Below are 25,890 nucleotides of genomic sequence, written 5' to 3' on the forward strand. Positions count from 1 at the left end.
GAGGTTTATACACAGTTAAGTATAAGGCACATTATTTTATTTACTTGTTGACAGGTTAATCCCACCTGACACAACTGTCAAATTTCAGGTGTGACCCAGAAGCACTGTCTGGTTAGTCAACTTACTCAGAGTCAAAGAGCAGGCAAACTGAGGTGGAAGGAATAAAACCCTATACTCTGAACACAGGCAGTAGTTTATAAAAAGTGCAGATCTTTAGTAATCTGCATTAACTGACAGACAATTTCACTAGCGATTTAGATATGGCTAGGCAGGATGGTGAACTAAAACCACGAGTCACCAAACACAGTCATGTTCCAAAAACAAAGGTACTCTGCAACAGCAAAATGCTGTAAATAAGTGTGTTATATGAAAATAAGTAAAGACACAAGGAATTGTGGGTTCCAAGGGATATGCAGTAAAATCTGAGGTTGAATCACAGTTAATAACAAAAGTCTTGACTGAAACACAAAGGAACATGTTGAAGTCAGTGAAAGAAATATGAGCGGTTGGTACAGAGTCTGTGACTGACATATGACACAACTCTAAACCTTTAACTCCAGAGTATGGGGAAAATCCGGAAATCAGAAACACTGAAGTATTAGTACTATTAAGGTGAACAGCTGACAAAATAAGAAAATGTTAATTATACATTTTCTGAAATAAACTGTAATCCACATTTTCTTCCAAATCACAAGCTTTAGATGGGGACAGAGCAAAATTGTGAACCAAGATAAAGGACAGTAAAGTATAAGGTCTATACTAATATGTGGATTAGGCCCGATATGCTAAAAAAAAAAAATTACAGACAAAAATTCTGATGCAGAAATAGATATCAAAGTGGGAATGGGCAGACTCTATGAAACAGTGCAGTCACAATACGAGTTGGGTAAAGAGCACAAGACTCAATGTGACATTAATGCATTGGTTCCTGATAAACAGGATGGTAATAAAAGCAGTGGAAAACACTACAACTCAAAGTAAAAGCAACAGTTTGATAGTACAAATAAGGAAAATGTAACCCACAAAAGCACTAAACACTGCTACTCCAGCCAGTAGTTTAGAGTTCAAAGTACAGGTGAAAGCAAATAAGGCAGAGTACAATCTTCCACTTGATGTGGTTCACTCCAGAACAAGGTTACTGTTTCAGTAATCTGAGCCACAAGTTGAACAGCCTGATGTACTACAAAATGAGCTGTGCAATGAAATTCAAAAACTTTGATATGAACTACAAGCATGAAAAAAAGCAATGAAATACTACAACAGAAGTAGTACTACCAACAATCCAATAAATGTGTCCAACGAAACAAAATATATAAGAACAAAAACCAGTAAGGACACAACCATGGCTGCTGTTGTTTCCAGTATAAAAACTTTACTAGTGCACAGAACAAACACAAATGCTTTCACAAAGTTGCTTCATCAGGTGTAAGGGACGTTGACTTTACACAGCAAGTTGAAGTTAGCTATAGATCATTTACAGAAAAGGGGCTATAATGATCAAGTGATTCTACCTAATGTTTCAGCAGTTGTAGAGAAAAGATGTACACATGCTTTACCATATTTTTCTGCAAGGGATGGAGTTATGAATAGTTTTAAAAATAAAAAGAAGATCTTAAATAGTACTAAACTTAAAGTCCCTTTATGTTACACTCCGGATGTGGATAGTATATAATAAGAAAGCACTGGAATATTCTTACCACAGATACTGACGTGGCTAATTTTATTGATTCTGAGCCTAAATGTATGTTTAGAAATAGAAGGTCTCTAAGGAGGAGACTGTGCTATCTCAAGTATAGCCCGCAGTGTGTGGAGGGTGTGGGTACTACACCACGTGGCAAATGTAAATATTGCCAGTTTTTGGATACCAGAGGTAGTTTTTATCAAGACCAAATGAAGACTTATACATTTAATATCTCAGCCACTTGTGCAACTGAACATGTTCTATATCTTGCCCACTGCACACAATGTAGTAAATTTTATATTGGCAAGACGGACAGGCCCTTCAAAGATCGTATTAGGGAACATATTTATTACATCAGTAAGCTAAACTGTGTCAGTGCCTTAGCCAAGCATGTTAACAGTACTGATTCTACGCATCATTTCAAGTTTTTAGTCATAGGAAGAGTTTATAAAAATTTCAGAATAGGTGATATACAGCTAAGAACAGAAGAGTTAGAGTCTATATGGATAGTTAGGATGAGAGCTGATGCAGGGAGTGGATTAAATGAGTGAGTACCATTTAGATCTAAATTGAAATCCAGACCCCTTAGAAGGTAGTTCTATTTAAGTGAGTTCATGAGATGATGGTGTTTATTTTTATGGATATTTTTATATATGTTTTATGCATTTCATTAACTGTTTTAAAAAAGGGTGCGTTTCTGAAGTGTACTTTCTTTACACCTGATGAAGCAACTTTGTGAAAGCGCTTATGTTTGTTCTGTGCACTAGTAAAGTTTTTATATTGGAAGCAGCAGCAGCCATGGTTGTGTCCTTACTGGTTTTTGTTCTTAATGAAATACAATTGGAGCAGAAAGGAAAATTCCAAAAGACATCAGTAGGATGACAGTATTGCTCCAGAAAGTGCAACACAAAGGTCACAGACTTTGTTTGTGTCCTTCGGCTTTTTCCCGGTTAGGGGTCGCCACAGCGGAACTCCGGTCCGCTAATGATTGGCAGTAGAGTTTTACGTGCTGGCTTGCCGGGCCTAACGCACAACCTTCAATGAAGGAATGCCCGTTCACGCATGTCGCCACACAGAAGACGCTCTAAGAATCGAACGGGCAACGTCTAACTGTGAGGCGACAACGCTACCGCAGCACCACCACAAGACTATTGCCTTAGTAATGTTTACAGAAAGGGAAGAGCTTTTTGTAAAAATGCAAAACAGAATCATAATACAAAAGCTTTTCAGATGAGGTATGGCTTATATCGAAGTCCAACTGTCTGCAAAGATGGTATGGTTTTAGATGCTGCTGTGTGTGACAAAGGGAGATACTGCCAGCCCTGCTATCTGGAATTTTGTAAATTATATGCCATTTGTGAATACCAACATGACTTATATAAGGTGCTTGTGTTGGAAATGTATTGGAGATGTGTGTATCAAACTGCTGGTACAGCGCTGGGTGTTGAAAAGGCTTTTGCAAGTGCTGTTTCAACTGTAACCACAGTATGCCCTACCGAATAGAACAGAAATGTACATGCAATACTGTAACTGTTTAAATGCATATATTTTAACAGCGGAAACTGGAATACAGGAGGCTGACTTCAGCTGAAATTAAATTCTCTAGGGTAAAATAATTACTAGTCTTGAAATCATGATGGAATGCAATTGTTTCATGACTTCCAGGATCTGCCAAAGATCTGAGGTCTGTGTATTTTCACAGGTAGATGCTAAATACTGTTAGCTTCCAGCAGTGAGGTTTTCACCTGTGATAGAGTCAGATGGCAAGAAAGGATGTCATTCTGCAGGCTATCCCAGCAGTAATATTTAAGATATTAATTTAAAAAGTCTCAGAGAGAGTGTTTTTGGTCTTGGACTTGACAACAGCAGGAAGACCCATTCACCACACATATGCCTTGCTCTTAAGTTAACTAGGGTATAGTAATTCTCTTTGATTTAGTCAGAAATATAGTGAAGCATGGTTTAGATGTTTTTCTTTATTTATCTGAGACTATCCTGCAATGTTGTTTTAAATATTCCCTATGGTTTTGAACTCTTGATGTCACTGTGAATATATGCGGATTACTTTCTTGTTCTTTTCTTATTTATTATTAAATATATTTAAACCTTTCATTGGGGCTGATCTTTGTAGAGATATCTAAGTTTTGAGAGTACTTGCATATTTCTTTGGTGTCACTGTGGGCCACTCCTAACAGCCTTGCTCTTGGTCGAACTACCATTTGTATTAATATTACACAGTAAGATTGGACACCCTTTAAGGGCATTAAAGCAGCTGACAAGGAGTTGGCTGATGGCAGTGATAACTACCTTATAGTCTGGAACAAAGGGGGCACAGCTAGTAAACCTGTGCCAGCCTTTCCCAAGTGTGTGCATGCGTGTGTGTGTGTGTGTGTGTGTGTGTGTATGTGTGTGTCAGCTACTTGGCAGGGACATGAAGCACTGGTTGGACACAGAGGGTGCTGGAGGTCTTGGCTTGGCTACTCAGCTGAGATCTCAACTCTAAAGCTGTGCCAGTGGGGAGTCTTATTGGGGATCGGGAGAAACCAGCCATGGACTGACCGTGGTCTGTGTGTGCTCTTAAGAGAAACTGCACTTGATGCAGAGAGCTGTATCTGGAAATACTGTGTATGTATCCATTATCCTCCCAGTGTACATCCCCCACTGTTGTCAGTGGTGAGGACTGAGGCTCCTTGATTACTGGCCCAGTGGTGGGGTGCCACACTCTGACTCAAGTCAAAGTAATCTTGCAAGCCAAAAGGTTTAGATCTGTAATGTTTGTGAACTTTGAACCTGCCAGACATACTGAAGCAGTACTGGACAGTGGAAAGATGCACAACACGTCAGGACATCCATGGTACATTTGCTTCAAAATGCCTCTGGACAACGGTGGCCTGACAAATTGTTTGGCTCCATATTTCTAAAGTTTAGCCAAAAAAATCCACTTATGCTTAAATGATGAGGTTGATAAAAAGGTTGAAACATTCATGTCTACAGCTAGTGGGTGCTTGGCTTTACTGTCTTGAAAGTACCCAAAAAGACTTAAAAAGTAAAGTCATGGGCATTCATAAGCCATGTAGCCGAAACATGTGTCATGTCCTTAAGGGGTTATTTGCATTTATCCCATGGAACTCAACTACAGCAGGATAAAGGTATTATACAGTGAAAAGTCTTGCTTGACTGGGAATTTCTTGCAGTTTTTACCAAATGCTTTGTCTGCATGTCACGACACAAAACAAAAACAATGAAGGCAAATGTAAATAATAACAGAGGACCAGGAACAGATCCATGGTGTATAAATCAAAGTAGATAGGATGGGTACTGATACAGACTTATAGTTTAAACATTTCAAATGCATATGGTATGTGCTGTCCTCTAAGCAGCCTTTAGTTACTGAACTTTATAGTCTGTGATTACTGAATTATGCTAGTAGAAGTTCAAAGAGTTATCCAAGTACATGCAGCTGTAAAAGAAAATTTGAACCTCAATTTCAACAGTAATCCACAAACATGATTACTCACCATAGAAAAGCAATATGCATTAGGATTAAAATCACTTCCAAGTGCAATTATCATGCCAGCGTCTAACATGTCTCTGGCTCGAGGATGCTTAAGTCTGTAATTACAATGGTTAAATGTTAAACATTGATCTCAGTATACTTGTATTCTTTGCTAAAAAGTGTCTATGAATGCTAGGACTGTAAATTCAGAAAATGTGCTATAATTCAAGAATACAAAATTAATCATTAGTGCTAGCAATATTCAATCTGTGTTTGTTCTAAAAAAGTGTTTCCTAACAAGTATGAGGTACTGTAATATAAAAACAGTAAAGCAGGCAAAGCAATTCTCAGGTCAGTCTTCCTGCATAGTAATTTTCTCTCTCAAACTCATTTTTTAAACAGCATTCATGTTTAATGAGCAACCGTATTTTGATGCATACTCATTTTGTATACAATATTGTTGACTGAAAGACACTGCTGGATTTTCTGCTCTCTGAGGTCAGGTCATGGCTGAAAAGGGCCAACAGACTAGTCCACTTGCCAACTGAACAAATAGTAAGCAAGTAAGTAAAGTAAGTAAATAACCTTACTGTGATTATCTTACACAATTGTATAGATGGGCCACATTATCTAAACAGCTATTAAACTGAACATTTCCATCAGAAAAGACAACACAAATTCTATCATTTTTTTACATAACACAATGCAAAAACATGTTCTAAGATGGAGGGGCGTATCCTAAACAAGAAAACTACTCCATCTACAGTAAACCAGATACCAGACAGTAGTAATCAAAAAGATGAGTTAGAGACCACTTTATCCATATGAGTTGCCATCAGAAATCACCAGTTCCAATTCCTGAATCAACCACATTATAACTCGCACATCTTCTATAGCAGGATGGAGTTTCAATTTCCATTTTCTTGTGATGACCTCTCAGCTGACAAATACAACTCCAGCAAGGCTGCTCTTGAACTTATTTAGTCACGTCCGCCCAGCCTGATCAACCATAACGTGGTGCTCAACATAACTTGCTCACCCCAAATCCCGCTACACTGTTTCCTATGCCCACCTTCAGATTCTTCAGCTTTGAACAGTCCCAGAAAATATCTTTAAAGTCTCTTATCAACCCATACAGTCACATCTCCAGAAACTGGGGAACACCACAAAATATGTTTTACTTAACCGTACTGGGATGTAAAAACATTTAAAGAAACATTACCAACCAAAAAAAACTGAACCATGGGATCTGGTGGAATACCTTAAAGTGCTAATTCTCCTCTTCCATTCCTTCCTGCACTATGCAGACAGCTAGATCCCTTTCCCAAAGATAAATGAAATCCATTTGTAGCAATATTTTTTTCATAATCTTGATCAAAGCTGAAAAAGAAGTTATGTACTTACCATAACGTTCCATGTACTTACCATAACGTTCCATGTGAGTTATCTCACCTTTATTCTCACTGATGGGTTGGGAGCTGATCCTCAGCTCCGATACGGCCGATAGCAAAGCTCAAGGTTTGCCAGTAGCTCGAGACTAAGCCATATATATATATATATATATATATATACCCTTTTATTTATTTCTACCAAGAACACTTTCTGAAAGGGAAGTCAGGAGGGGGAAGGAGGGAAGGACGTGAGAATAAAGGCGAGATAAACAACTCACATGGAATGTTATGGTAAGTACATAACTTCTTTATGTGAAGTTGTTAAATCTCACCGTTTTTTCTCACTGATGGGTAGTGTCACTAGCACCCTCAATCTTGGGTGGCTCATGGAAGTATGTTCTTCAGTACGGTGGAACCAAAGGAAGACCAGTCCCTTGAAGCCTTATCTACTTTGTAATGCGTGATAAAGGTATGAGGCTTAGACCAAGTGGCTGCAGCGCAAATATTGTCAAGGGGAAATTTAGCTTGAAAAGCAGAAGACGTAGAGACGGCTCTGGTAGAATGAGCCTTAGGTTTGTGTGTTAATGGCATGCTCGCATTTTCATAAACAAAGGATATACAATTGGATAATCAGGACCTCTACGATTGATTGTTCCCTGAGATTGGGTGGAACATCTGGGATTCTCTTTACAGGAATGGGAGGGGAAGAGAACGGTATGAAATATCCTCTGGAAATGATAATTTGTACTCACGAATCTGTTACGTTTAGCCAAGCTTCTGGGTACAAAGACAAGCGACCCCCGACTACCTCCAGAGCCGAACAGTCGTGCCCCCTTTCAGAGGCGCTGGTAGGGTTGACCAGAGAACTGACCCCTGTCACCCTGTTGCTGCGGACCCCCTCTGCTGCGGGGGCAGCATCTTCCGTTATAACCCCCTCCTCTGCCTCTATAGGGGGTTTCTCCATGTGTGTCCTGAAAGGCTCCCTGTGCTTTTCGGAACCACATTTTCCCTCCCCTAGGGCCTTTGGGGTAGGGCCGAGTAGGGGTAGAAAAATGAACTCCAACGGCAGAAAAGGTCTTGCCTTCCTGCTCACACCTGGTTAAAGCTTCCTTTACTTTGGGCCCAAACAGTGATGAGCCATCGAATGGGGTGTTAATAAAGGAAGACTTAAAGGGTTCCGCAAAGGAACAGAGACGCATCCAGGCTTGTCTTCGAAGAGCAATGCCCGAACTAGCGGCTCTACTCGAACCATCAGCTGCATAGGATATGAGATGCATGGACGAGTTTATCAATGAGTTTAGGGTAGCGAGCTGGGCATTGACTTTGTCGGCCACCCCTGCAGCTACTGTACCCTGGAGAGTATCTCCTAGCTCTTTCAGGAGATCTCTTTGTAGTCTCGTAAAGTGGGTTAAGTAGTTCAGTGGTCGCAGAGAAAAACCCTGACTATTAGAAAAGACTAATAAGTGTAAATAGGGCTAAAGGCCCACACAAACCAACTAAGCCAACAGGGCACTAACTATCTAAAACTATAGATTCTATTATCTAATTATCTAATACTAATACATAACTATCTTAGAAACAAAAAAGACATTTTTTTTTTATAAAACTTGCTGTTTTTTTCCCACAAATGGTCCGAGCTAGCTGGATCACCAAGATCTCTCTTGCCACGGCAAACTAGATCTGAGGTAATTCCAGCAGTACATTGTGGGATAAGGGGCTTGGTCTCGAGCTACTGGCAAACCTTGAGCTTTGCTATCGGCCATGTCGGAGCTGAGGATCGGCTCCGAACCCATCAGTGAGAATAAATGGCGAGATTTAACAACTTCACATCTATTGTTTTCATGCTGACTCCATCCTCCTGCCTAGTCTTTAACCACCATAGCACACATTAATCCATCTTTCTCTCTGTAGCACACAAAACTTAGCCTCCATTCAGATACTCCATCAATCGAACTGGTAATTTGCTTCCATGATACTGGCTATACTGACGATAAGAGATATACATATATAAGTGTGCATGTGTGTGGCTTACTATCAAAATGTTGAAACTGAAAACAATTTTCAACAAAATTACCAACTCGTTTATCTGACTTTGGTAACACCAAATTACCAAAAAATTATGGAAATGGTAACCACGGCAATTGACATTCAAACACTGGAAGTTCTAATGTCAAAAGTCTGTGTTACCGTTAATGTTTTCGGAGGGGGCAATCCCCCCTGCGCCATCCACACACCCTGCATATTATATACACCAACTCAGAGATCTCACCACAGTGAGGAAAAAAAGGAACATTTCCCGAAGTGAACTGAGCCGTGATCTCAATTCAAAACGTAGACATTATATTAGCGAATGTGTACTCACTTCCTCTAAGAAGAAGTAATATATTTTCAGTTCGACATTATGGGTGTTGGTAGACTGCACATTCGACCAACCAGTTTTCTTCGAACTGCATTTCCACATTTTGATGGTAAAGCTAAATAAATCCATAAATAAATATATATATATATATATATATATATATATATATATATATATATATACACACACACACACACACACACACACACACACACACACACACACACACACACACACACACACACACAAGTTAACTATCAAAATCGCAAACTCATTCCCTGGCTGGAATATGTCAACTGCTTGTTAGCAACGGTTCATATAATTGGAAAAAAAATCAAATCTATAAATACAAATGTAATACTAGGTTCTGCCTTATGAAAGGTGACGTTGTGTGATTTGGATTGGTTGTAGCAGTCTTGATGTGAAAACTGCTAATATATATAGTGCAGTAATACATACTATGATGGCAAAGTTGGAGTTCAATTGGCAAAAACCGTAAAGTGAAAAGAGAGTTACCATTAACTTGTGTGAAGATATGTGAAGGCTGCCAGCCTAGCCATATAGAAATTCTGTCATTTGCAAATATTAATATAAACCACAGGCTTGTTCTCTTAAATGGAAGAAAATGGTGTTAAACGTGGAACTGCAAAAATGTAACAGTGCACTCTGCTGCAGGAAAGCTGATAAGTCAAGCATTGTATAACTGTTTGATCACAAAACCTGGATTCGAGATGTCTGAATGAAGGAATTCTTGCTTTTGTTTTGAGACTAGAGTTAATTGCTAGAATTTGCATGTATAATATCTTATTGCTCTGGCTTCCTGACCAGCTGCAAGATCAAAAGGGCTGTTACACTCTCAGCTTCTGTTAGCCCGGGAAACAGAAAATAATGATGTAATCTGAAATGAGTCAGTGGTACTGTGTAATCAATTTAAGGACAGAGAGACTCACAGCTTTTTGCATTTGTCTTGAGAACATCCATCACCACCAGCACTCTGCCTATGCTCTATACGTAAATTTATTTTAGAACTGTGTTTTCTCTTAGAAATAGCTAGGAAATAGGAAGATTAGATTAGCTGTTTTTCTGTACTGATGTCAGAACTTTTCTACTGTATTACTGTCAGCATTTCTCTGGGATCTCTGAACTCGTGACTAACACTATGTACTAAGAAGTATTGTCTTGTGTTTTTATTATTAAATATTTTTAAGCCTTTCAACTGTGCCTGTTTTGTGGTGAGACAATTTAAGCTCTAGAGTACATTGCATGCACATAGTGATACTGTCCATGTCAGTCCAATAAGCTTTGCTTGTTCAGTCACACTTAGCATTTGGATAATAACGCTGCAGACTAATAATTGGACACCCTTTGTTAAAGGCCTTTTTAGTAGCTGAGATTAGTGTGTGGTGGCAGCTGGTACTACCATTTAGCCTGGCAGAAAGGGGGCACAACTGGAGAATCTGTGCCAGCCTTCCACAGGAGTATCTGTGTGCTCGTATCTAACTCATATCTCAAAGTGTGTGTGTGTGTGTGCGTGTGTCAGTAAATTGGGCAGGGAGACGAACAATTGGTTGGACAGAGGGGGTGCTGGAGGTTTTAGCTTGCCCACTAGGCTGAGATCTGGACCCTATAGCTGTGCCAGTGGGGATCTGGAGAGAAAGGGAGAAACCAGCTCAAGACTGACTGTGATCTCTGTGTGCTCTTAAGGGAAATTGTACTTTACTGTGTGTGTATTCAGCCACGCAGTGAATACACAGAGTTCAGATCACAATTGTTTTATTTCTTTTGTTAGCTTAGTTAGTCAGGGACAGCAGGCAAGCATGTCATCAGAGGAGTATGGAAAGCTGACAAGGAGCCAGCTGGCTGAGATGTCCCAGGCTAGGGGACTGGTGCATGGAAACCTGACTAAGGCAGACATGATTGCAACTTTGGTCATAGCTGCATCAGAAAACAGCAATCACGAGGACAATCAAACTGGCCGTGGAGATGTACAACACTCAGAGAATGGACAGCTCAAAATTTCTGCAGAGGACTTAAAAACCCATCTGGAGCTAGAGAGACTTGAGTTGGAGGCCAGGCGCTTGGAAACAGAAGCAGCAGAGACTGAGATGTCTACAGGCTGAGGAGAATGAGAAACTGCTACACCTTAAAGCTGAGGAGAAGGAAAGGCAGAGGCAGCATGAAAAGGAGATGCTGACTCTTTGCCAGAGTCATTGAGGTAATGGGGAAGGGAGTAACCAGACCGCAGAAGCATAAGAGGTCAGTAAATTTCTTCAGCAGTGTAAAGACAGGAATAATTTTGATAGTTTCATTAATATGTTTGAGAGGGTATGTAAACAGTATGACATTGACCAAAGGCTCTGGGTAAGATTCCTGACCCCCTTACTCCATGGTAAAGCTGTAACTGTGTTGTCTAAAATTTCTGATCATGAATGTTTTGATTATACTGCTGTTAAGAACTGTTTGTTAGAATTTTTTAAGCTAACACCTGAAACTTAAAGGAAAATAAGTTTCATGAGCATAGACGTAAGGCAGGTGAAGGTGTGTGTGAAGATGTTGCTGAACTTTCATAGGTGGGTGAGTGGATGTCAGGTCACCACTTTTGAAGGGCTGACGGACCTTTTGGTGAGGGAACAAGCTCTTAGCACTTTGCCTGATGACATGAGGTATGTGCTACTTCAGATGAGTTGGGGAAGAAGGGAGACCTATACCTGGCAAGCAGGGCATCCCTGCACAGGAAAAGGACCCCCAGTACTGCCCATGGGTCTAAAGGAACCTATGGTGGGCAGCACAGACTGCCCCAACAGAATCTGCCAGTAGCAGGGGAAGCCACTAGTCCAGGTACACGTCCTGGACCTAGGGTTAAATGTTTTGAATGCAACCAGTGGGACCATGTGGCACACAGATGTTCACGGAGACAAGGTGGGGAAAAAAGGGTGAGAGCCGGTAAGTGGGAAAGACAAAATGCCAATAGTAGGTTGTCTTGAGACAACAGGGGTACCAAACTACCATCCTGCAGATGTCCTGATAGGGAAAGATTTGGATGAGGCAGTACCATGTGTTTTTGCAGTTACACGCAGTCAGGCTTCGAGACAAGCATGTGGGTCTGGTAGCCTGGGAGAGACCCAGACAGATCACATACTTGCAGCCAGGACTGGTGAGGTGGTTACTTCAGGGAGTAAGCTACGCTGTAGCTGTGAGACTGAAGGTGAGCCACGGCTGCTTGTGGGTACTGATGTTCCCCTGGACAGAGTGACTGCAAAGGTAGAGGTGAGTAGCAGTACCCAGGCCCTCAGTGAGTCAACCAGTGTCAGAGGATGCCAGACTTCCTGAGGAAGGGGAGCTGGGGAGGGTTACAAGGAGAGAGATGAAACAGGCTCAGCTCTCAGACCCTACATTGCAAGGGCTTGAGGCAGGTAGCTAGTAAGGCACCCAATTATCAAGGGAAGGGAAAATCTGTATACTGGGACAAAGGTTTACTGTATAGAGAGTGGACCCCTGAGGGAGGGATAGAAGGTGAGAGGGTACAGTAGTTGGTAGTGCCTAGAGCCTACCATCTGACACTTTTAGCCATAGCCCATGATATTCCCTTTGCAGGTCATACGGGCATAAAACGTACTAAGAGACGTATTATGCAGAACGTCTACTGGCCTGGAATTTCCAGAGATGTAATAGGGTACTGCAAGACCTGTGAGCAGTGCCAAAAGGTAGGCAAGGCAGGAGACAAGGTGAGAGCTCCTTTGATGCCTTTGCCTGTGATTGAGGAGCCATTTCAGAGGGTAGCTATTGATATTGTGGGGCCTCTGAGTACCCAAAGTTCCACAGGAAAAAGGTATACCCTAGTGGTGGTAGATTATGCTACAAGATACCCTGAGACAGAAATGCTTTGAGATTTTCAGCAGGGTAGGTTTCCCAAAAGAAATAACTCTACAATCAAGTCCATGCTACGAGCATATACAGACCAGTTTGAGAGAGAGTGGGACAAATATTTGCGCCATCTGTTTGCTTACAGAGAGGTTCCCCAGGGATGCACAGGTTTTTCACCCTTTGAGTTGTTGAATGGGCATAGGCTGAGGGGACCTCTAGATTTAATTTGTGATGAGTGGGAGGGTGAGTGTGAATATCACAAGGAGACTGTTGTGGCATATGTCCTAAACCTCAGGACAAGGCTCAAGGAACTCATGGGGCTTGGCCCAGGAGAACCTGGCAGAAGTCCAACAACAGAAAAAGGTATGGTATGACAGGAATGCTCGAGCTAGAGAGTATGCTGTAGGGTAGCAGGTAATGGTCCTCATTCCTGTCAGACACAACAAGCTGCAAGCAGCTTGGGAATGACCCTACAAGGTAAAAAGAAAGGTAAGCGATGTTAACTACATGGTGGAACTGCTAGGCAGACGGCAGGGGCACAAATTGTACCATTTTAACATGATGAAACCTTACCATGATAGGCAGGTCCTTGAGCTGAGCATTTGCAGTGGATTGCAGAAGGAGTCTAAGGGAGATCTGGTGACTGATCTCCTCAGTGAAGCTTGGACTGACACCTCAGTAAAAGGGGTAGCAATGTCCCAGCAGCTATCTCCTATCCAGGTTTGAGAAATCCAAGCAGTGTTACAGGAGTTTGGGGATTTGTTCACTGGGAAACCAGGGCGGACCCACCTGGTGCAACACCAGGTGGAATACAGGACTCCAAAGGCCTATTAGGCAGGCTCCTTATAAGGTGCCTGAGAGAGTCAAACAGACTCTGAGGGAGGATACAGGAGATGTTGGAACTAGGGGTAATTCAAGGGTCCAACAGTCCCTGGGCCTCCCCAGTGGTGCTAGTGCCAAATGAGGATGGCAGCACCAGGTTCTGTCTGAACTACTGGAAATTAAATAGTCACACAGATGCTTAACCCCATGGCTAGGACAGATGAGGCCCTAGAGCAGCTGGGTGGGGCTAAGTATTTCACCACCACTGAACTTACCAAGGGTTACTGGCAGGTGCCCTTGACTCCCAGTGCTAGTGAGAGGTCAGCCTTTGTGACTCCTTTTGGCTTGTATGAGTTCACAAAGATGCCTTTTGGGATGAAAAATGCCCCAGCAACTTTCTAGAGGCTGGTAGATCATATCCTAGCAGGAGCAGGAGGGTTTGCCCTTGCTTACCTAGATGATATTTCCATCTACAGCCACTCCTAGCAAGAGCACCTTCAACATGTCAGGGAGGTTATGGGCAGACTACAGAGGGCAAGGTTGACCATTAAGGCGAGCAAATGTCAGGTGGGTATGGCAGAGGTCTCCTACCTGGGACAGAGTGGGGAGTGGTAAGATCAGGCCAGAACCTGCCAAAGTAGAAGCCACTCAGGCATGGCCTGCACCCATTACCAAAAAAGCAGGTGAGGGCATTCTTAGGGACAGCAGGATACTACAGAAAATTCATCCCCAGTTATAGTACCATAGCTACTCCCCTCACAGACCTGATAAGGAAGAACAAGTCAGATAAGGTAGTGTGGACCACAGCATGTGAGCAGGCATTCCAGAAGCTCTGGGCAGACCTCCTGTGTTAGCCAGTCCAGATTACCACAAAGAATTTGCTGTGCAGGTGGATGCTTCGAACCATGGGGTGGGGGCTGTTCTTAGCCAGATTTCTTCAGAGGGAGAAGAGCACCCAGTGGTTTATCTCAGTTGTAGGCTCCAACCCAGGCAGGAATGCTATGCAGCTGTAGAAAAGGAATGTCTAGCCATAGTGTGGGCTATGCAGAAACTTCAGCCTTATCTGTATGGAAAAAAAATCACTGTAGGGACAGATCACAATTCCCTAATATGGTTAAACAGAGCCAGCCAGCAAAATGCCAAGTTGCTAAGATGGAGCCTAGGGTTGCAAGCAGATATGTCAGTGCAGCACCGCAGTGGGATTAGCAATGGCAATGCGGATGGGCTCTCAAGACAGGGAATGGGGTAAGGTATACTCAGATAGAACTTACCCTCTCAAGTAACGTTTCTCAAGGGTCACTGGAAAAACTAGCTTGAGTTCTCCAGGGGGAAGACATGTGAAGATATGTGAAGGCTGCCAGCCTAGACAGAATTTTGTAGATAATTCTGTCATTTGTAAATATTAATATAAGCCACAGGCTTGTTCTCTTAAATGGAAGAAAATGGTGTTAAATGTGGAACTGCAAAAAATGTAACAGTGCACTCTGCTGTATGAATGATGATAAATCAAGTGTTTTGTAATTGTTTGATCACAACACCCGGAGCCAAGATGTCTGGATGAAGGAATTCTTGCTTTTGTTTTGAGACTAGAGTTAATTGCTGGAATTTGCATGTATAATGTCTTTTATTGCTCTGGCTTCCTGATCAGCTGCAAGATCAAAAAGGCTGTTACACTCTGAGCTTCTGTTAGCTCAGGAAACAGAAAATAATGATGTAATCTGAAATGAGTCAGTGGTACTGTGTAATCAATTTAAGGACAGAGAGACTCGGAGCTTTTTGCATTTGTCTTTTTTTTTTTTTCAAAACAGGTTTATTGTTTTAACATACAAGAGAAATATCATAACAATTTTATACAAGTAATTAAAAATAGATATGATTATAACATTCAACAAAACAACTAAAGTATTTACAAAGACATCCACTACAATCAGATCAATTAATTAAACTAAAATACCATGCTATTGAAATTAGGATGTTTTTAACAAATTTTGTAAATTATCCCATACAATATAATAAGATGTTTTTCTAATTGTTCTTGACCTAATTGTGTTTATTTCCATATGGCACACTATATTCATAACATTTTTAAATTCATTGAACGAAGGAGGTGTATCTGAAATCCAATTTCTGGTTATTATTTTCCTAGCCACTGCTAGAATAGACCATAACAAGGGAAGCTTAACCTTTTTAACACTTTGAGGTACAGGTGTGTTGAATAATATAAGAGATTTAGAAATAATGAAATTATCTGTAAGCCTGCAAAATTCATTAATTGACTTCCAGTATTCTTTCAATTTTATACAGTCATAAAACATATGAGCCCAGTCAGCATTAATTTCTACATTACATCTCTTACATAGATTATCTTTATTATTTATTTTATTCATCATCAAAGGTGTATAAAAAGATCTATGTAAAAAGTTCCATGTATAAAGTCTCCAGACAATGGAAGATGTAGTTCTATAGGCAGATTCCAATATATATTGTTTATCTTGTTGATTTGGTGGGTCCCCATTAATAGAAGTGAAATAATTCCAGTATGTATCTACACTGTAAAAAGTTTCTTGTCTGATAATTTTATGTATGTATGAAAGTTTACCTTTATCAGAAACTTTATGTTGTAAATTTAATATCAAGTAATCAATCAGTGTTGGAATAGATTCTTTAACTGTTATAGACATTAGATCTATTTTATTAATGAGATGTTGTCTAAAGGTCTGAACCTCTAACCAGCAAGTTTCTCTTAGATCAAATTCTTGTTTTAAGAAATCTAGATTTTTAACTTTATTATCAGATATCAACTGATACCAGTACTTTAGATCATTATCTATAGCTAAATGAGTTCCTTCAGAAGTAGATGACAAAAGCATACCCTGAGTATACATTATAGGGAATATAATAAAATTCCATTCCCTATACTTAGGGTGCATGAATATAAAGTTACGATAGCTAATAATAATATTTAATGGGTAACAAACCATATGTTTAGGTGTAATAGGTGAAGTACAAAATTCCTTTATTAACCATAACATGGAGTTATTTACAATCATATTTTTATGTGTTAAGGAGATTTTCATGAAGTGCATACTAATTAGCTCCCAATAATCTTTCCATTTTGTGACATATGACTGATCTATTAATAAAGTAATAACTTTTACAATAGAAGAGATAGTATATAAATTAAAGTCTGGAAAAGAAATACCCCCTTGAGACCAGCTATTAGTATGTTTCTTTAATGCAATCCTAGGTCTATTAGGTGCCCATAGGAAATTTAACATTAGCGTATTCAGTTTCTTGATAATTATTTTTGTAGGTGGAAGTATTATTGATTGTATTAAGTATAAAATCTGGGGAATATTATCATTTTAATAATTGTAAGTCTCTCCTCCATAGTAAAAAACATATTATTCCAGGTATTAAAAAGATTTTGTATATTAAGAAAACAGGTATTATAATTATTATATATAATAGATTTAATATCTTTAGATAGTATTATACCTAAATAAGTTATCTGACCTGAATTGGGTACATATTTAGTAAAATCACTAATGAGAATATTTTTTCGTGTATATATAGATAGTATTTTAGTTTTTTCTTCATTGAATATTAAACCAGAAATACTTTTAAAATTAATCATTTTATCAAACAGAGACTGCATAGAAGAATTAGATCCTGCTGATGTAATTAAAACATCATCTGCAAAAAGTTGAATTTTGGATGTTGTATTTTCATCTATTTCAAAACCCTCTATGTCAGTACTGTTTCTGATCAAATTAGCCCAAGGTTCCATTACTAAAGTGAATAATAGTGGAGAAAGTGGACATCCTTGTTTTGTACCTTTAAAAATGGGTATTTTTTGTGAAACATATGTTCCTACCTTAATAAACCTATGAATATAAGCCAATGTTCCTTTGTATAAATGCTCAATTAGATTTACAAATGCATCTGAGAAGTTTGTGCACTTCAGTAAGGTAAACAGATAGTCCCAACTTACTGAATCAAATGCTGAACTTATATCAAGACTAATAAGTGTTAAATCTTTCTTTTCCTATTTGCAAAATCAATTAATGTTAAAGTTCTTCTTATATTATCAAAAGTATTTCTATTTACAATGAAGCCGTCTGATCTATATCTATAATGCGGGGATGATTGTCTTCAATCTATCAGCAAAAATACTCATAAACATTTTATAATCAACATTAAGTAATGAGATGGGCCGATATGAAGTACATCTAGTTGGATCTTTATTAGGTTTTAAAATTGGCGAAATAAATGTATATTGCCAAGGTGGGGGGTTATTAACTCAGTTTGGGCCAAAATAAAAACATTATGTATTAATGAATATGTACTTTTAGAAAGGATTTTATATATCTCTGGTATAATACCATCATTACCTTTGTTTGATTTAAGCTTATTTATTTGTGTAATAACCTCTGTATATGAAATACTTTTGTCCAATAGTTTAATCTGTTTATTAAGCTTTTTATTCATGTTTGTGGTTATAAACTCCTTTATTTTATCTTTAGGTTCCATGTTAATGTTATTATGGTTAATTTTGTGAAAGTGATTTCTAAATTCATCTAGTATTTCTGGTATACTAGAAACATTCTTCTTTTTCCTTAGAGAAAAGATTTCTTTGATATGGTTTTGTTTATTCAACCTTTTTGTTTTATTTTTAAATCTATGTAAGTATGTGGGGCTTATTGAATAAGACAAAAACTTGTACTTCTCTAAAGTTATTTTAACTTTGAGTTAAAATTTCTTTGTATTTCTCATTTAGTTTATTTCTTCAATAACTTTCTTGTCCATAATATTTTCTTTATTATTATGTTTATAAGAGTCTAATTTACTTTGAATATCTAACAAGTCCTTATCCCAAGATTTCCTTTTATTATTATACCATCTGATACTTTGTCCATATAGATATGATTTTAAGGCATCCCAAACATAGACAATGGAGACTTCAGGAGTATTATTTATGTCTAAAAAATGTTTTACTTCTGAAAGTATATATTCTTTATAGTCTTTTAGTTGAGTTAAGTATGCTGGTATCCTTTTGATCTGAACATTATGAGTATTTTTTATCATGAATTCAAAACAATTGAATTATGATCAGATATAGGACATGAAATGATTTTGGAATTAATTAAATCTGTTACCATCTGGTTAGAAATAAAGACCCTATCTATTTTTGAATAAGTTTTGTATCTGTTAGAAAAAAATGTGTATGGTAATGATTTTGAATCTATATGATTATTAATATCATTCAAATGATAAGAATTAGCAAAATCATTTAAATGTTTTGCATTAGATGTAATTCTTCTTTTTCCCATAGTGGTAGTATCACTTTCATGTAGTATACAATTAAAGTCACCAGCTAAAATAATATCTCCTATAGAGGAGGATATGATCTTATCAAGATGATGTTTCACTGTATTAATACCAATTCCAGGTATCCAATATACATTAATTAAAGTGTAAGTCTTCCCATTAATTTGTATTGTAACCATACAAAACATTCCTTTGTCATCCTGATAAGACTTAATGGTTTTAGGAATGGGCATACTTTTATTCCATAAAATAGCCACTCCTCTTTTTTTCTGAGTGTGCTCTGAACTAACCAATACTGTATATTTGTTTGTGGGTAGTTTATCAATATCTTTTTTCAAGAGATGGGTTTCTTGCAGGAAGACTAAGTTGGCCTTATGTAAATTAATGTATCTTATTAGGCTTGCCCTTTTACACGGATTATTCAATCCATTAATGTTTAAAGAAATTCCTTTTAAAGATGTCATTTGGCATTTTAAAACTTAAGAATCTTATGATCAAAATAACAAATAACAACATAAGTAATGTTACATCTCCTCCTTTAGGTGTACCTTTAAATATAGCTGTATTTATTGAATCTCTTATGGGATTTTGTATAGGATTCAATTTTGTTTGTAGTGACAATGAGTGTACAAAATATATTGTGGATGTCAAAACTATATACATATAACAATGAACAAGTGAAAATAATGTAAGGATTAAACCTTGCATCCAGCCTGGAGTTAAAAACTCCAACTTAGAGTAGTATTTACCACTAAAGTTAACCCTCTACCCTAAGCAGCAGTACCTCAGCTACCACCTTATCAATGTAATACTGGTTATATTTAACTTAAATTAACAGCTTTCAATTCAATTATCTAGCAAGACAAGACTACACATTTGATAAAACAGCATCATATAAACTAAAATAAACTTTTTTTTTAAAACTATTCATACTACTATATACATCTATGTAATATAATACACTTGTATTCAAATAGCATTCAAATAATCTTGATATTAGGAACCAAGAGGAGAGAGAGAAATAAAAGACGTGAAAGAGAGAGAGAGAAAGAAAAAAAAAAAGAAGGCATATTTACATATTAATTTATTCAAAGTATGTAAAAATAAGTTCTAACATTCATTTAAATCAAAAACTTTGGCTAATATGGTTCAGACATTACATATATTAAGATGCATCTATTTTCTGTCATGTAAATGCAGTCAACAGCTTCAAAAAACATTGAATTGCTTGTATATAAGCATTTTACTCATACTCATTATTGTCAATAGAATAAAATATTATATTTATAGAAATTGTTATAAATCATACTGCATAGTTATGCAAATTCTCAGAAACACGTGCATTATTGTAAAAAAAAGCCATCTGTATTTTGTATGTCTATACTACTGCTTTAAAATATATCACATGACAATTTCTTCCAGAATAGAGTTATAAAGTTATTTATGCTTGTCAATCAGATGAATTAAATGAGTTATAGTAATGTATATGTTTGGAACATAAGTTTTTAACACAGATTGGTATGCTGCAGTCAAGTAGATTTTCAAAAACACTTGAATAAATGTTTCATTTTCTATGCCTTCTAAAATAAGACATTTACTTACTACAAGAAACTGCATCATTTAAAATCATTATAACTGACATATTTTATGAATTATAACATAGATATTTAAGTAATTATATAAAATAACTCACATTTAAATGTTAAAGAGTTCATTTTCCTTCACATAGTCGCATTTGCATCAGTTCTACTTCCTGGTAGAGTGTTCTTCCTGAATCTGTGATGTGTCAGTGTGATATCTGGGTCAAAGGTCAAATTGACTGCTTTCAGCTTCTCTGTGAGAATTCTGAGAGTTGAAGCTTTTAAAACTCAAGGACACGGTTCATGAGGTAGCCCACATCCCAGATAGTCTCCCTTAACATTTTGGCGGGAAACTTGTTAAAAACTAGTGACAAACATTCATTTAGCAGTGTAAATGCATCTAAACATGACAAAACCTTCGCGATGTATTTTACAGGTTATTACAGCCTCTATGCAAGTGAAATTAAGCCCAAAGTTATTAATAAGTAATAAAACTCAATATTTTTGTCCCAACTCAATTTTTATGCAAATCTTATTATTTACTGTGTCTATATGATCAAAAGCATTTCTATATATTAATATGAAAAAAAAATAAAGAGAAAGAATAAAGAAAAGAAAAAGAATAGAAAATAAAAGTGTAAAGCAGAAATAAAAAAAAATGTAAGAGAAAGCTATAAGAAGTATATACAATGGAATATTACTTACTGTTTACATTAATAGAGTTAAAAATAAAACCTATTATTTACTATTATTTAGTTCTAATTATTATTAGTTAAAACATGACAGATTTACAAACAAGCATAAGCAGTATAATCAAGAAAGTATAATTAGGAATAGCATTTGAAGAACATATAAACTTTTTACAAGGAATAAATATGTTATTATTCCATTTATCATATTTTCATTACTTTTCTCTCCCTGCCCTCCCCCACCCTTTACCCACTACATAATCTAAATAGAATGTCATTGTTTAAACAAAGAAAAAAAGAAAAGGAGAAAAAAAGAAAAAAAAAATGTATCAAATTACTGACCTTACTTCTTTTCAGAAAGAGAAACAAACTGAATAATAGCTTGTTATTAGTTCCTCAGATATTTTGACTGGTTATAAAACAAAACATTTCTTTGCACACAGAGAATAACTTTGATTAAATCTTTTTCAGAATATTTGTGGCTTTCTGGAAATGCAGGAACTATATTTAAAAAGATTAATAATGAAGTAAAATGATGAGAGAAAAAAAAAGAAAAAAACATAGAATAAATCATTTGTTTTTTAGTCTCTTCTTCTCTGAAGTCTTCCACGAAGTTTCAGTTGCCAGTCTCTTTAATGAAGGACTAGCCCATTCCATTTCCTCTATTTTATCCAAAATCTTATTTTTTTGATAAACAGTAAAGCAGAGTAAGTCATCAAAAATTTTAGGACCATCAGGAAGGAAGATTTTTAGCTTGGCAGGAAACAGAAGGTATGTTTTAAACTGTGCTTTTTTAAGCTCCCTTATTAGTGGCAGAAAAACTTTTCTTTTAGCTATTACCAAGGAAGAATAGTCATTGTCAAAACGCACAGTTGTCTCATTAATCTTAACAGGAGCTTTAGCCCAAGCAGATTTAAGAACCATCTCTTTATCAAAAGATGATAGAAATCTAACTATAACTGATCTAGGATAGTTTTGTTAGAGTTAGTATTAGCTATAGATCTATGTGCTCTTCGATACCAAAAGAGAATGCTTCTGGTAAGTCTAAAGTTTTAGGGAGCCATGTTGTTAAAAAGAAGTAATATTGTTACCTTCAATATTTTCTGGCAGTCCAAAAATCCTAATGTTATTAGCCTAGATCTATTTTCCAGGTCATCCAGATTTGTTTGTAAATGTGTATTTTGTTTCAGCAGAAACTCAATGTTGATTTCCTCTTCTTGGATTCTATTTTCCATGTCATTCACAGCTTCTTCTATGCCTGTCATCTGGATCTTCTGTTGTTGCAGGTCTATATGTAACAAGTCTATTTGTTTTGTAGTTTTTTCTATGAAGGTATCAATTTTAGTATCCATTTTATCCATCTTAGCAGTAAGTTGCTGGATTATAGTTATCAGAGACTGAAGTTATTTCTTGATGCTGGAGTCTTGAGAATTTGTCTTACTGGAACTCATTTCAGATTGATAAACTGACAGGAAAATTTGCAAAGTGATTTCTGATAGGAATATTGTTAAAATTTCCTTTCTTTTTTAGATATAGTTCAAGAACTATATAAAACAAACATATTTAGAAAGAAAATTACTTCAAAAATTAATTTAAGTAATTAATTCCTATCAGTGTAATGAAATTGGTGGAGCTGAAGAAATCTGCTGCTATCCTGTGTTCATCCTTGGCCACGCCCCTTTTGCATTTGTCTTGAGAACATCCAACAGCACCAGCACTCTGCCTATGGCTCTAAATGTGAGTTTATTTTAGAACTGTGTTTTCTCTTAGAAGTAGCTAGGAAATAGGAAGATTAGCATAGTTGTTTTTCTGTATTATCAGAACTTTTCTACTGTATTATTATTTTAAGCATTTCTCTGTGATCTTTGAACTCGAGTAGCACTGTGTAGTTAGAAGTATTGTCTTGTGTTTTTATTATTTATTAAATATTTTTAAACCTTTCAACTGTGGCTGTTTTGTGGAGAGAGAATTTAAGGTCTAGAGTACATTGCATGTATATAGTGATACTGTCCAATTCACTCCAATAAGCTTTGCTGTTCAGTAACACTTACCATTTGGATAATAATATTGCACAGTAATAATCGGACACCCTTTGTTAAGGGCCTTTTTAGTAGCCGATATTAGTGGGCGGTGGCAGCTGGTACTACCGTATAGCCTGGCAGAAAGGAGACACAGCTGGTGAATTTGTGCCAGCCTTCCCTAGGAGTGTCTGTGTGTTTGTATATAACTCATATCTCAAAGTGTGTGTGTCAGCTACTTGGGCAGGGACATTAAGCACTGGTTGGACAGAGAGGGTGCTGGAGGTTTTAGCTTGCCCTCTAGGCTGAGATCTGGACACTATAGCTGTGTCGGTGGGGAGTCTTATTGGGGATCTGGGGAGAAACTAGCCCCAAACTGACTGTGAACTCTGTGTGCTCTCACGGGAAATTGTACTTTACTGTGTATTTGTTATCCTCCCCTATGTGGACGCCCTCACTGGTGTTAGTGGTGAGGATTGAGGCTCCTTGATTGCTGGGCCAGTGCACAGGCGTAGCAACTTGGAGAACCACATACACTGAAATTAAATAATGTAGGTATGTGTTGCAATGTAAATGCAGCTGGTTTGATGGAGTCTGCATGTCCTCCCTGTGGTCAAGTGGCGTTCAAAAGACTTGCGTGAATGGGCATGCCTTCGCTGAAGGTTGGGCATCAGGCTGGCACCTCGGCACTATAAAAATATGCCAGTCATTAGCGGACCGGAGTTCCACTGTGGCGACCCCTAAACGGGAAAAGCCAAAAGAAGAACAACATAACTTACCGTGTTGTATATTATGTAAGCATTTACAGAGAGATGATGCAGAATGTGTTAATTCACACCTGGTACAATTGGGAATGCGTATAAATACTGTAACATCTCAGAAAGAACATGAATTGCTCAATGTAGAGGTTTATCAGTATTATTTAGAAAAAAAATAAAAGTAATAAAAGTTATTGGTGTTATGTCCATAAAAGTAAATATAGTTGCAAAGAATGTTGCTTCACAGAATAAGTACTGGAAGGGAAGAGGTTAGAGAAAAGTAAAAGCCATTACCATGCCCCAGATGCTGTTAAGTAGAGGTGTTTAAAGTTCGTAATAGTATGAACAGATGTACATATTTCAACATATACACGAAGTACAACTTGTATATACATTTCCGGACTGTGAGATGTGGTGAAATAGTGACTGTACGAAAATGCCAAATTCGCACTACCATTATACCATTTTCAACATTTTTACCAAAAAAGTGTTCATTTTCGGTGTGTTGGTTTGATTTTTTTTAAGTAGTACATGGAAGGTTAATGAAGGGTCCTTTTTTCACATATATGTCTGCACAGAATTGGGATTATTTATTTCATTTATTTACCAGGAAATTCCGACTGGACACAGGTCTTTTTCAAGCGAAGGCCCGGGGAGAAAAGCTCCAAGTACACAAATAGTGTTACAGTAGTGATAATGACAAACAGCAAATTACAGAGCAATAAAAAATATACAAGTAATATACAATTAAGACATACGGTACAAGAATAATAAATCAATAAAAATATACATTAAAACAGGAACAGATTATGTAGAGTTTGACGGGTTAGAGAAACAGAACTTATTTTAATAACACTGTAGAGTCAGAACTTAGATCTAAAATGTACTGTAGTATGTAGGTAGGAGTTTAAAATTATTTGGTGAATGGGTACTTTATAGGCTCATAGGTAGATACTAGGCTATCTGCCCTTGGGCATTTATAAGCCTAGCCAGAGTGTATTTGGCTTCTGCCTCCCTATTAGATTAGCCTACTGTGCGCCTCTGTAAAGTAGGTCACAGAAGGTACCCTTTTAAGATTAGTTTACTGTGCCTCTGTCTAGCAGGGACACAGAAGAGATCCCAGGGGTGAATTTGCAATTTCCCATCCACGCGTCCAGATTTCGCTTGAAGAGGGTCAGCGAGGGGCTATGTCTAACATGAATTGGGATTCTATTCCAGAGTGAGGGGAGCCTCTGCGAAATGAATCTGTCCCTCCAGCATGTCCTATTTATTTTTGTGCTGAGGTTTAGGTCCCTGGAGCCTGTAGCTCTAAGGGACTTGGATTTTTTGAGGTGGAGCATGTCCATTAATTCTGGGTTTGACATGGCTTTGTACGTCAGGCATAGATCGCCTCTGAGTAGGCGGTAAGCAACTGAGTAGAGCTGGAGTTTCTTTAGTTGAGCTGCATAGGACATCTGTTTGTAGCCCATGATCCTCTTGGTGAGGTACTTTTGGGGTCTCTCCAGTTGCTGCAGGTGTCGGGTAAGGTACATCCCAAAAGGGGCACTGTATTCAATTATGGGCCTGATGAGTGACGAGTAGAGGGGCACAATGACCTCTCTTGATCTAGATGCGAACCCTTTCGTAATAAGGTGGGCTATATAGAAGGGACATGGGCAGAACCAGTGTAATTTTAGACTTGAGTGCAGCCTTGAACTGATTGATGGATGGTAAGGAGGTTACAGAGTGGGAAACATTATTCCAAAGTTTGGGTATGGCATAAGAGAATATTGATTCACCTGAGGAATTGTTGGGTCTGGTGACGAGAAGAAGATTTCTGCTGTTGGATCATAGGGATCTAGAGGAGCAGTAAGTTTGTAGTAGGTTCTGAAGTGATGGGATTTTAAAAGGATGATTTGATA

General features: G+C 37.7%; 1 protein-coding gene across 3 annotated transcripts in view; it reads right to left on the reverse strand.

Moving 5' to 3' along the window:
- The window catches only part of AMDHD1 (amidohydrolase domain containing 1), an 868,564-nt gene that overhangs the window by 173,512 nt on the left and 669,162 nt on the right, over nucleotides 1–25,890 (reverse strand). For all 3 annotated transcript variants that reach the window (XM_044087629.1, XM_044087628.1, XM_044087631.1), the window contains one exon: nucleotides 5,200–5,293. In XM_044087629.1, the coding sequence (XP_043943564.1) occupies nucleotides 5,200–5,293 (94 nt within the window). The remainder of the gene's footprint in view (nucleotides 1–5,199; nucleotides 5,294–25,890) is intronic.

This window comes from Protopterus annectens, chromosome 11.part0, assembly GCF_019279795.1.
Source record: "Protopterus annectens isolate FY-2018-M chromosome 11.part0, PAN1.0, whole genome shotgun sequence".
Taxonomy (NCBI): Eukaryota; Metazoa; Chordata; order Ceratodontiformes; family Protopteridae; genus Protopterus; species Protopterus annectens.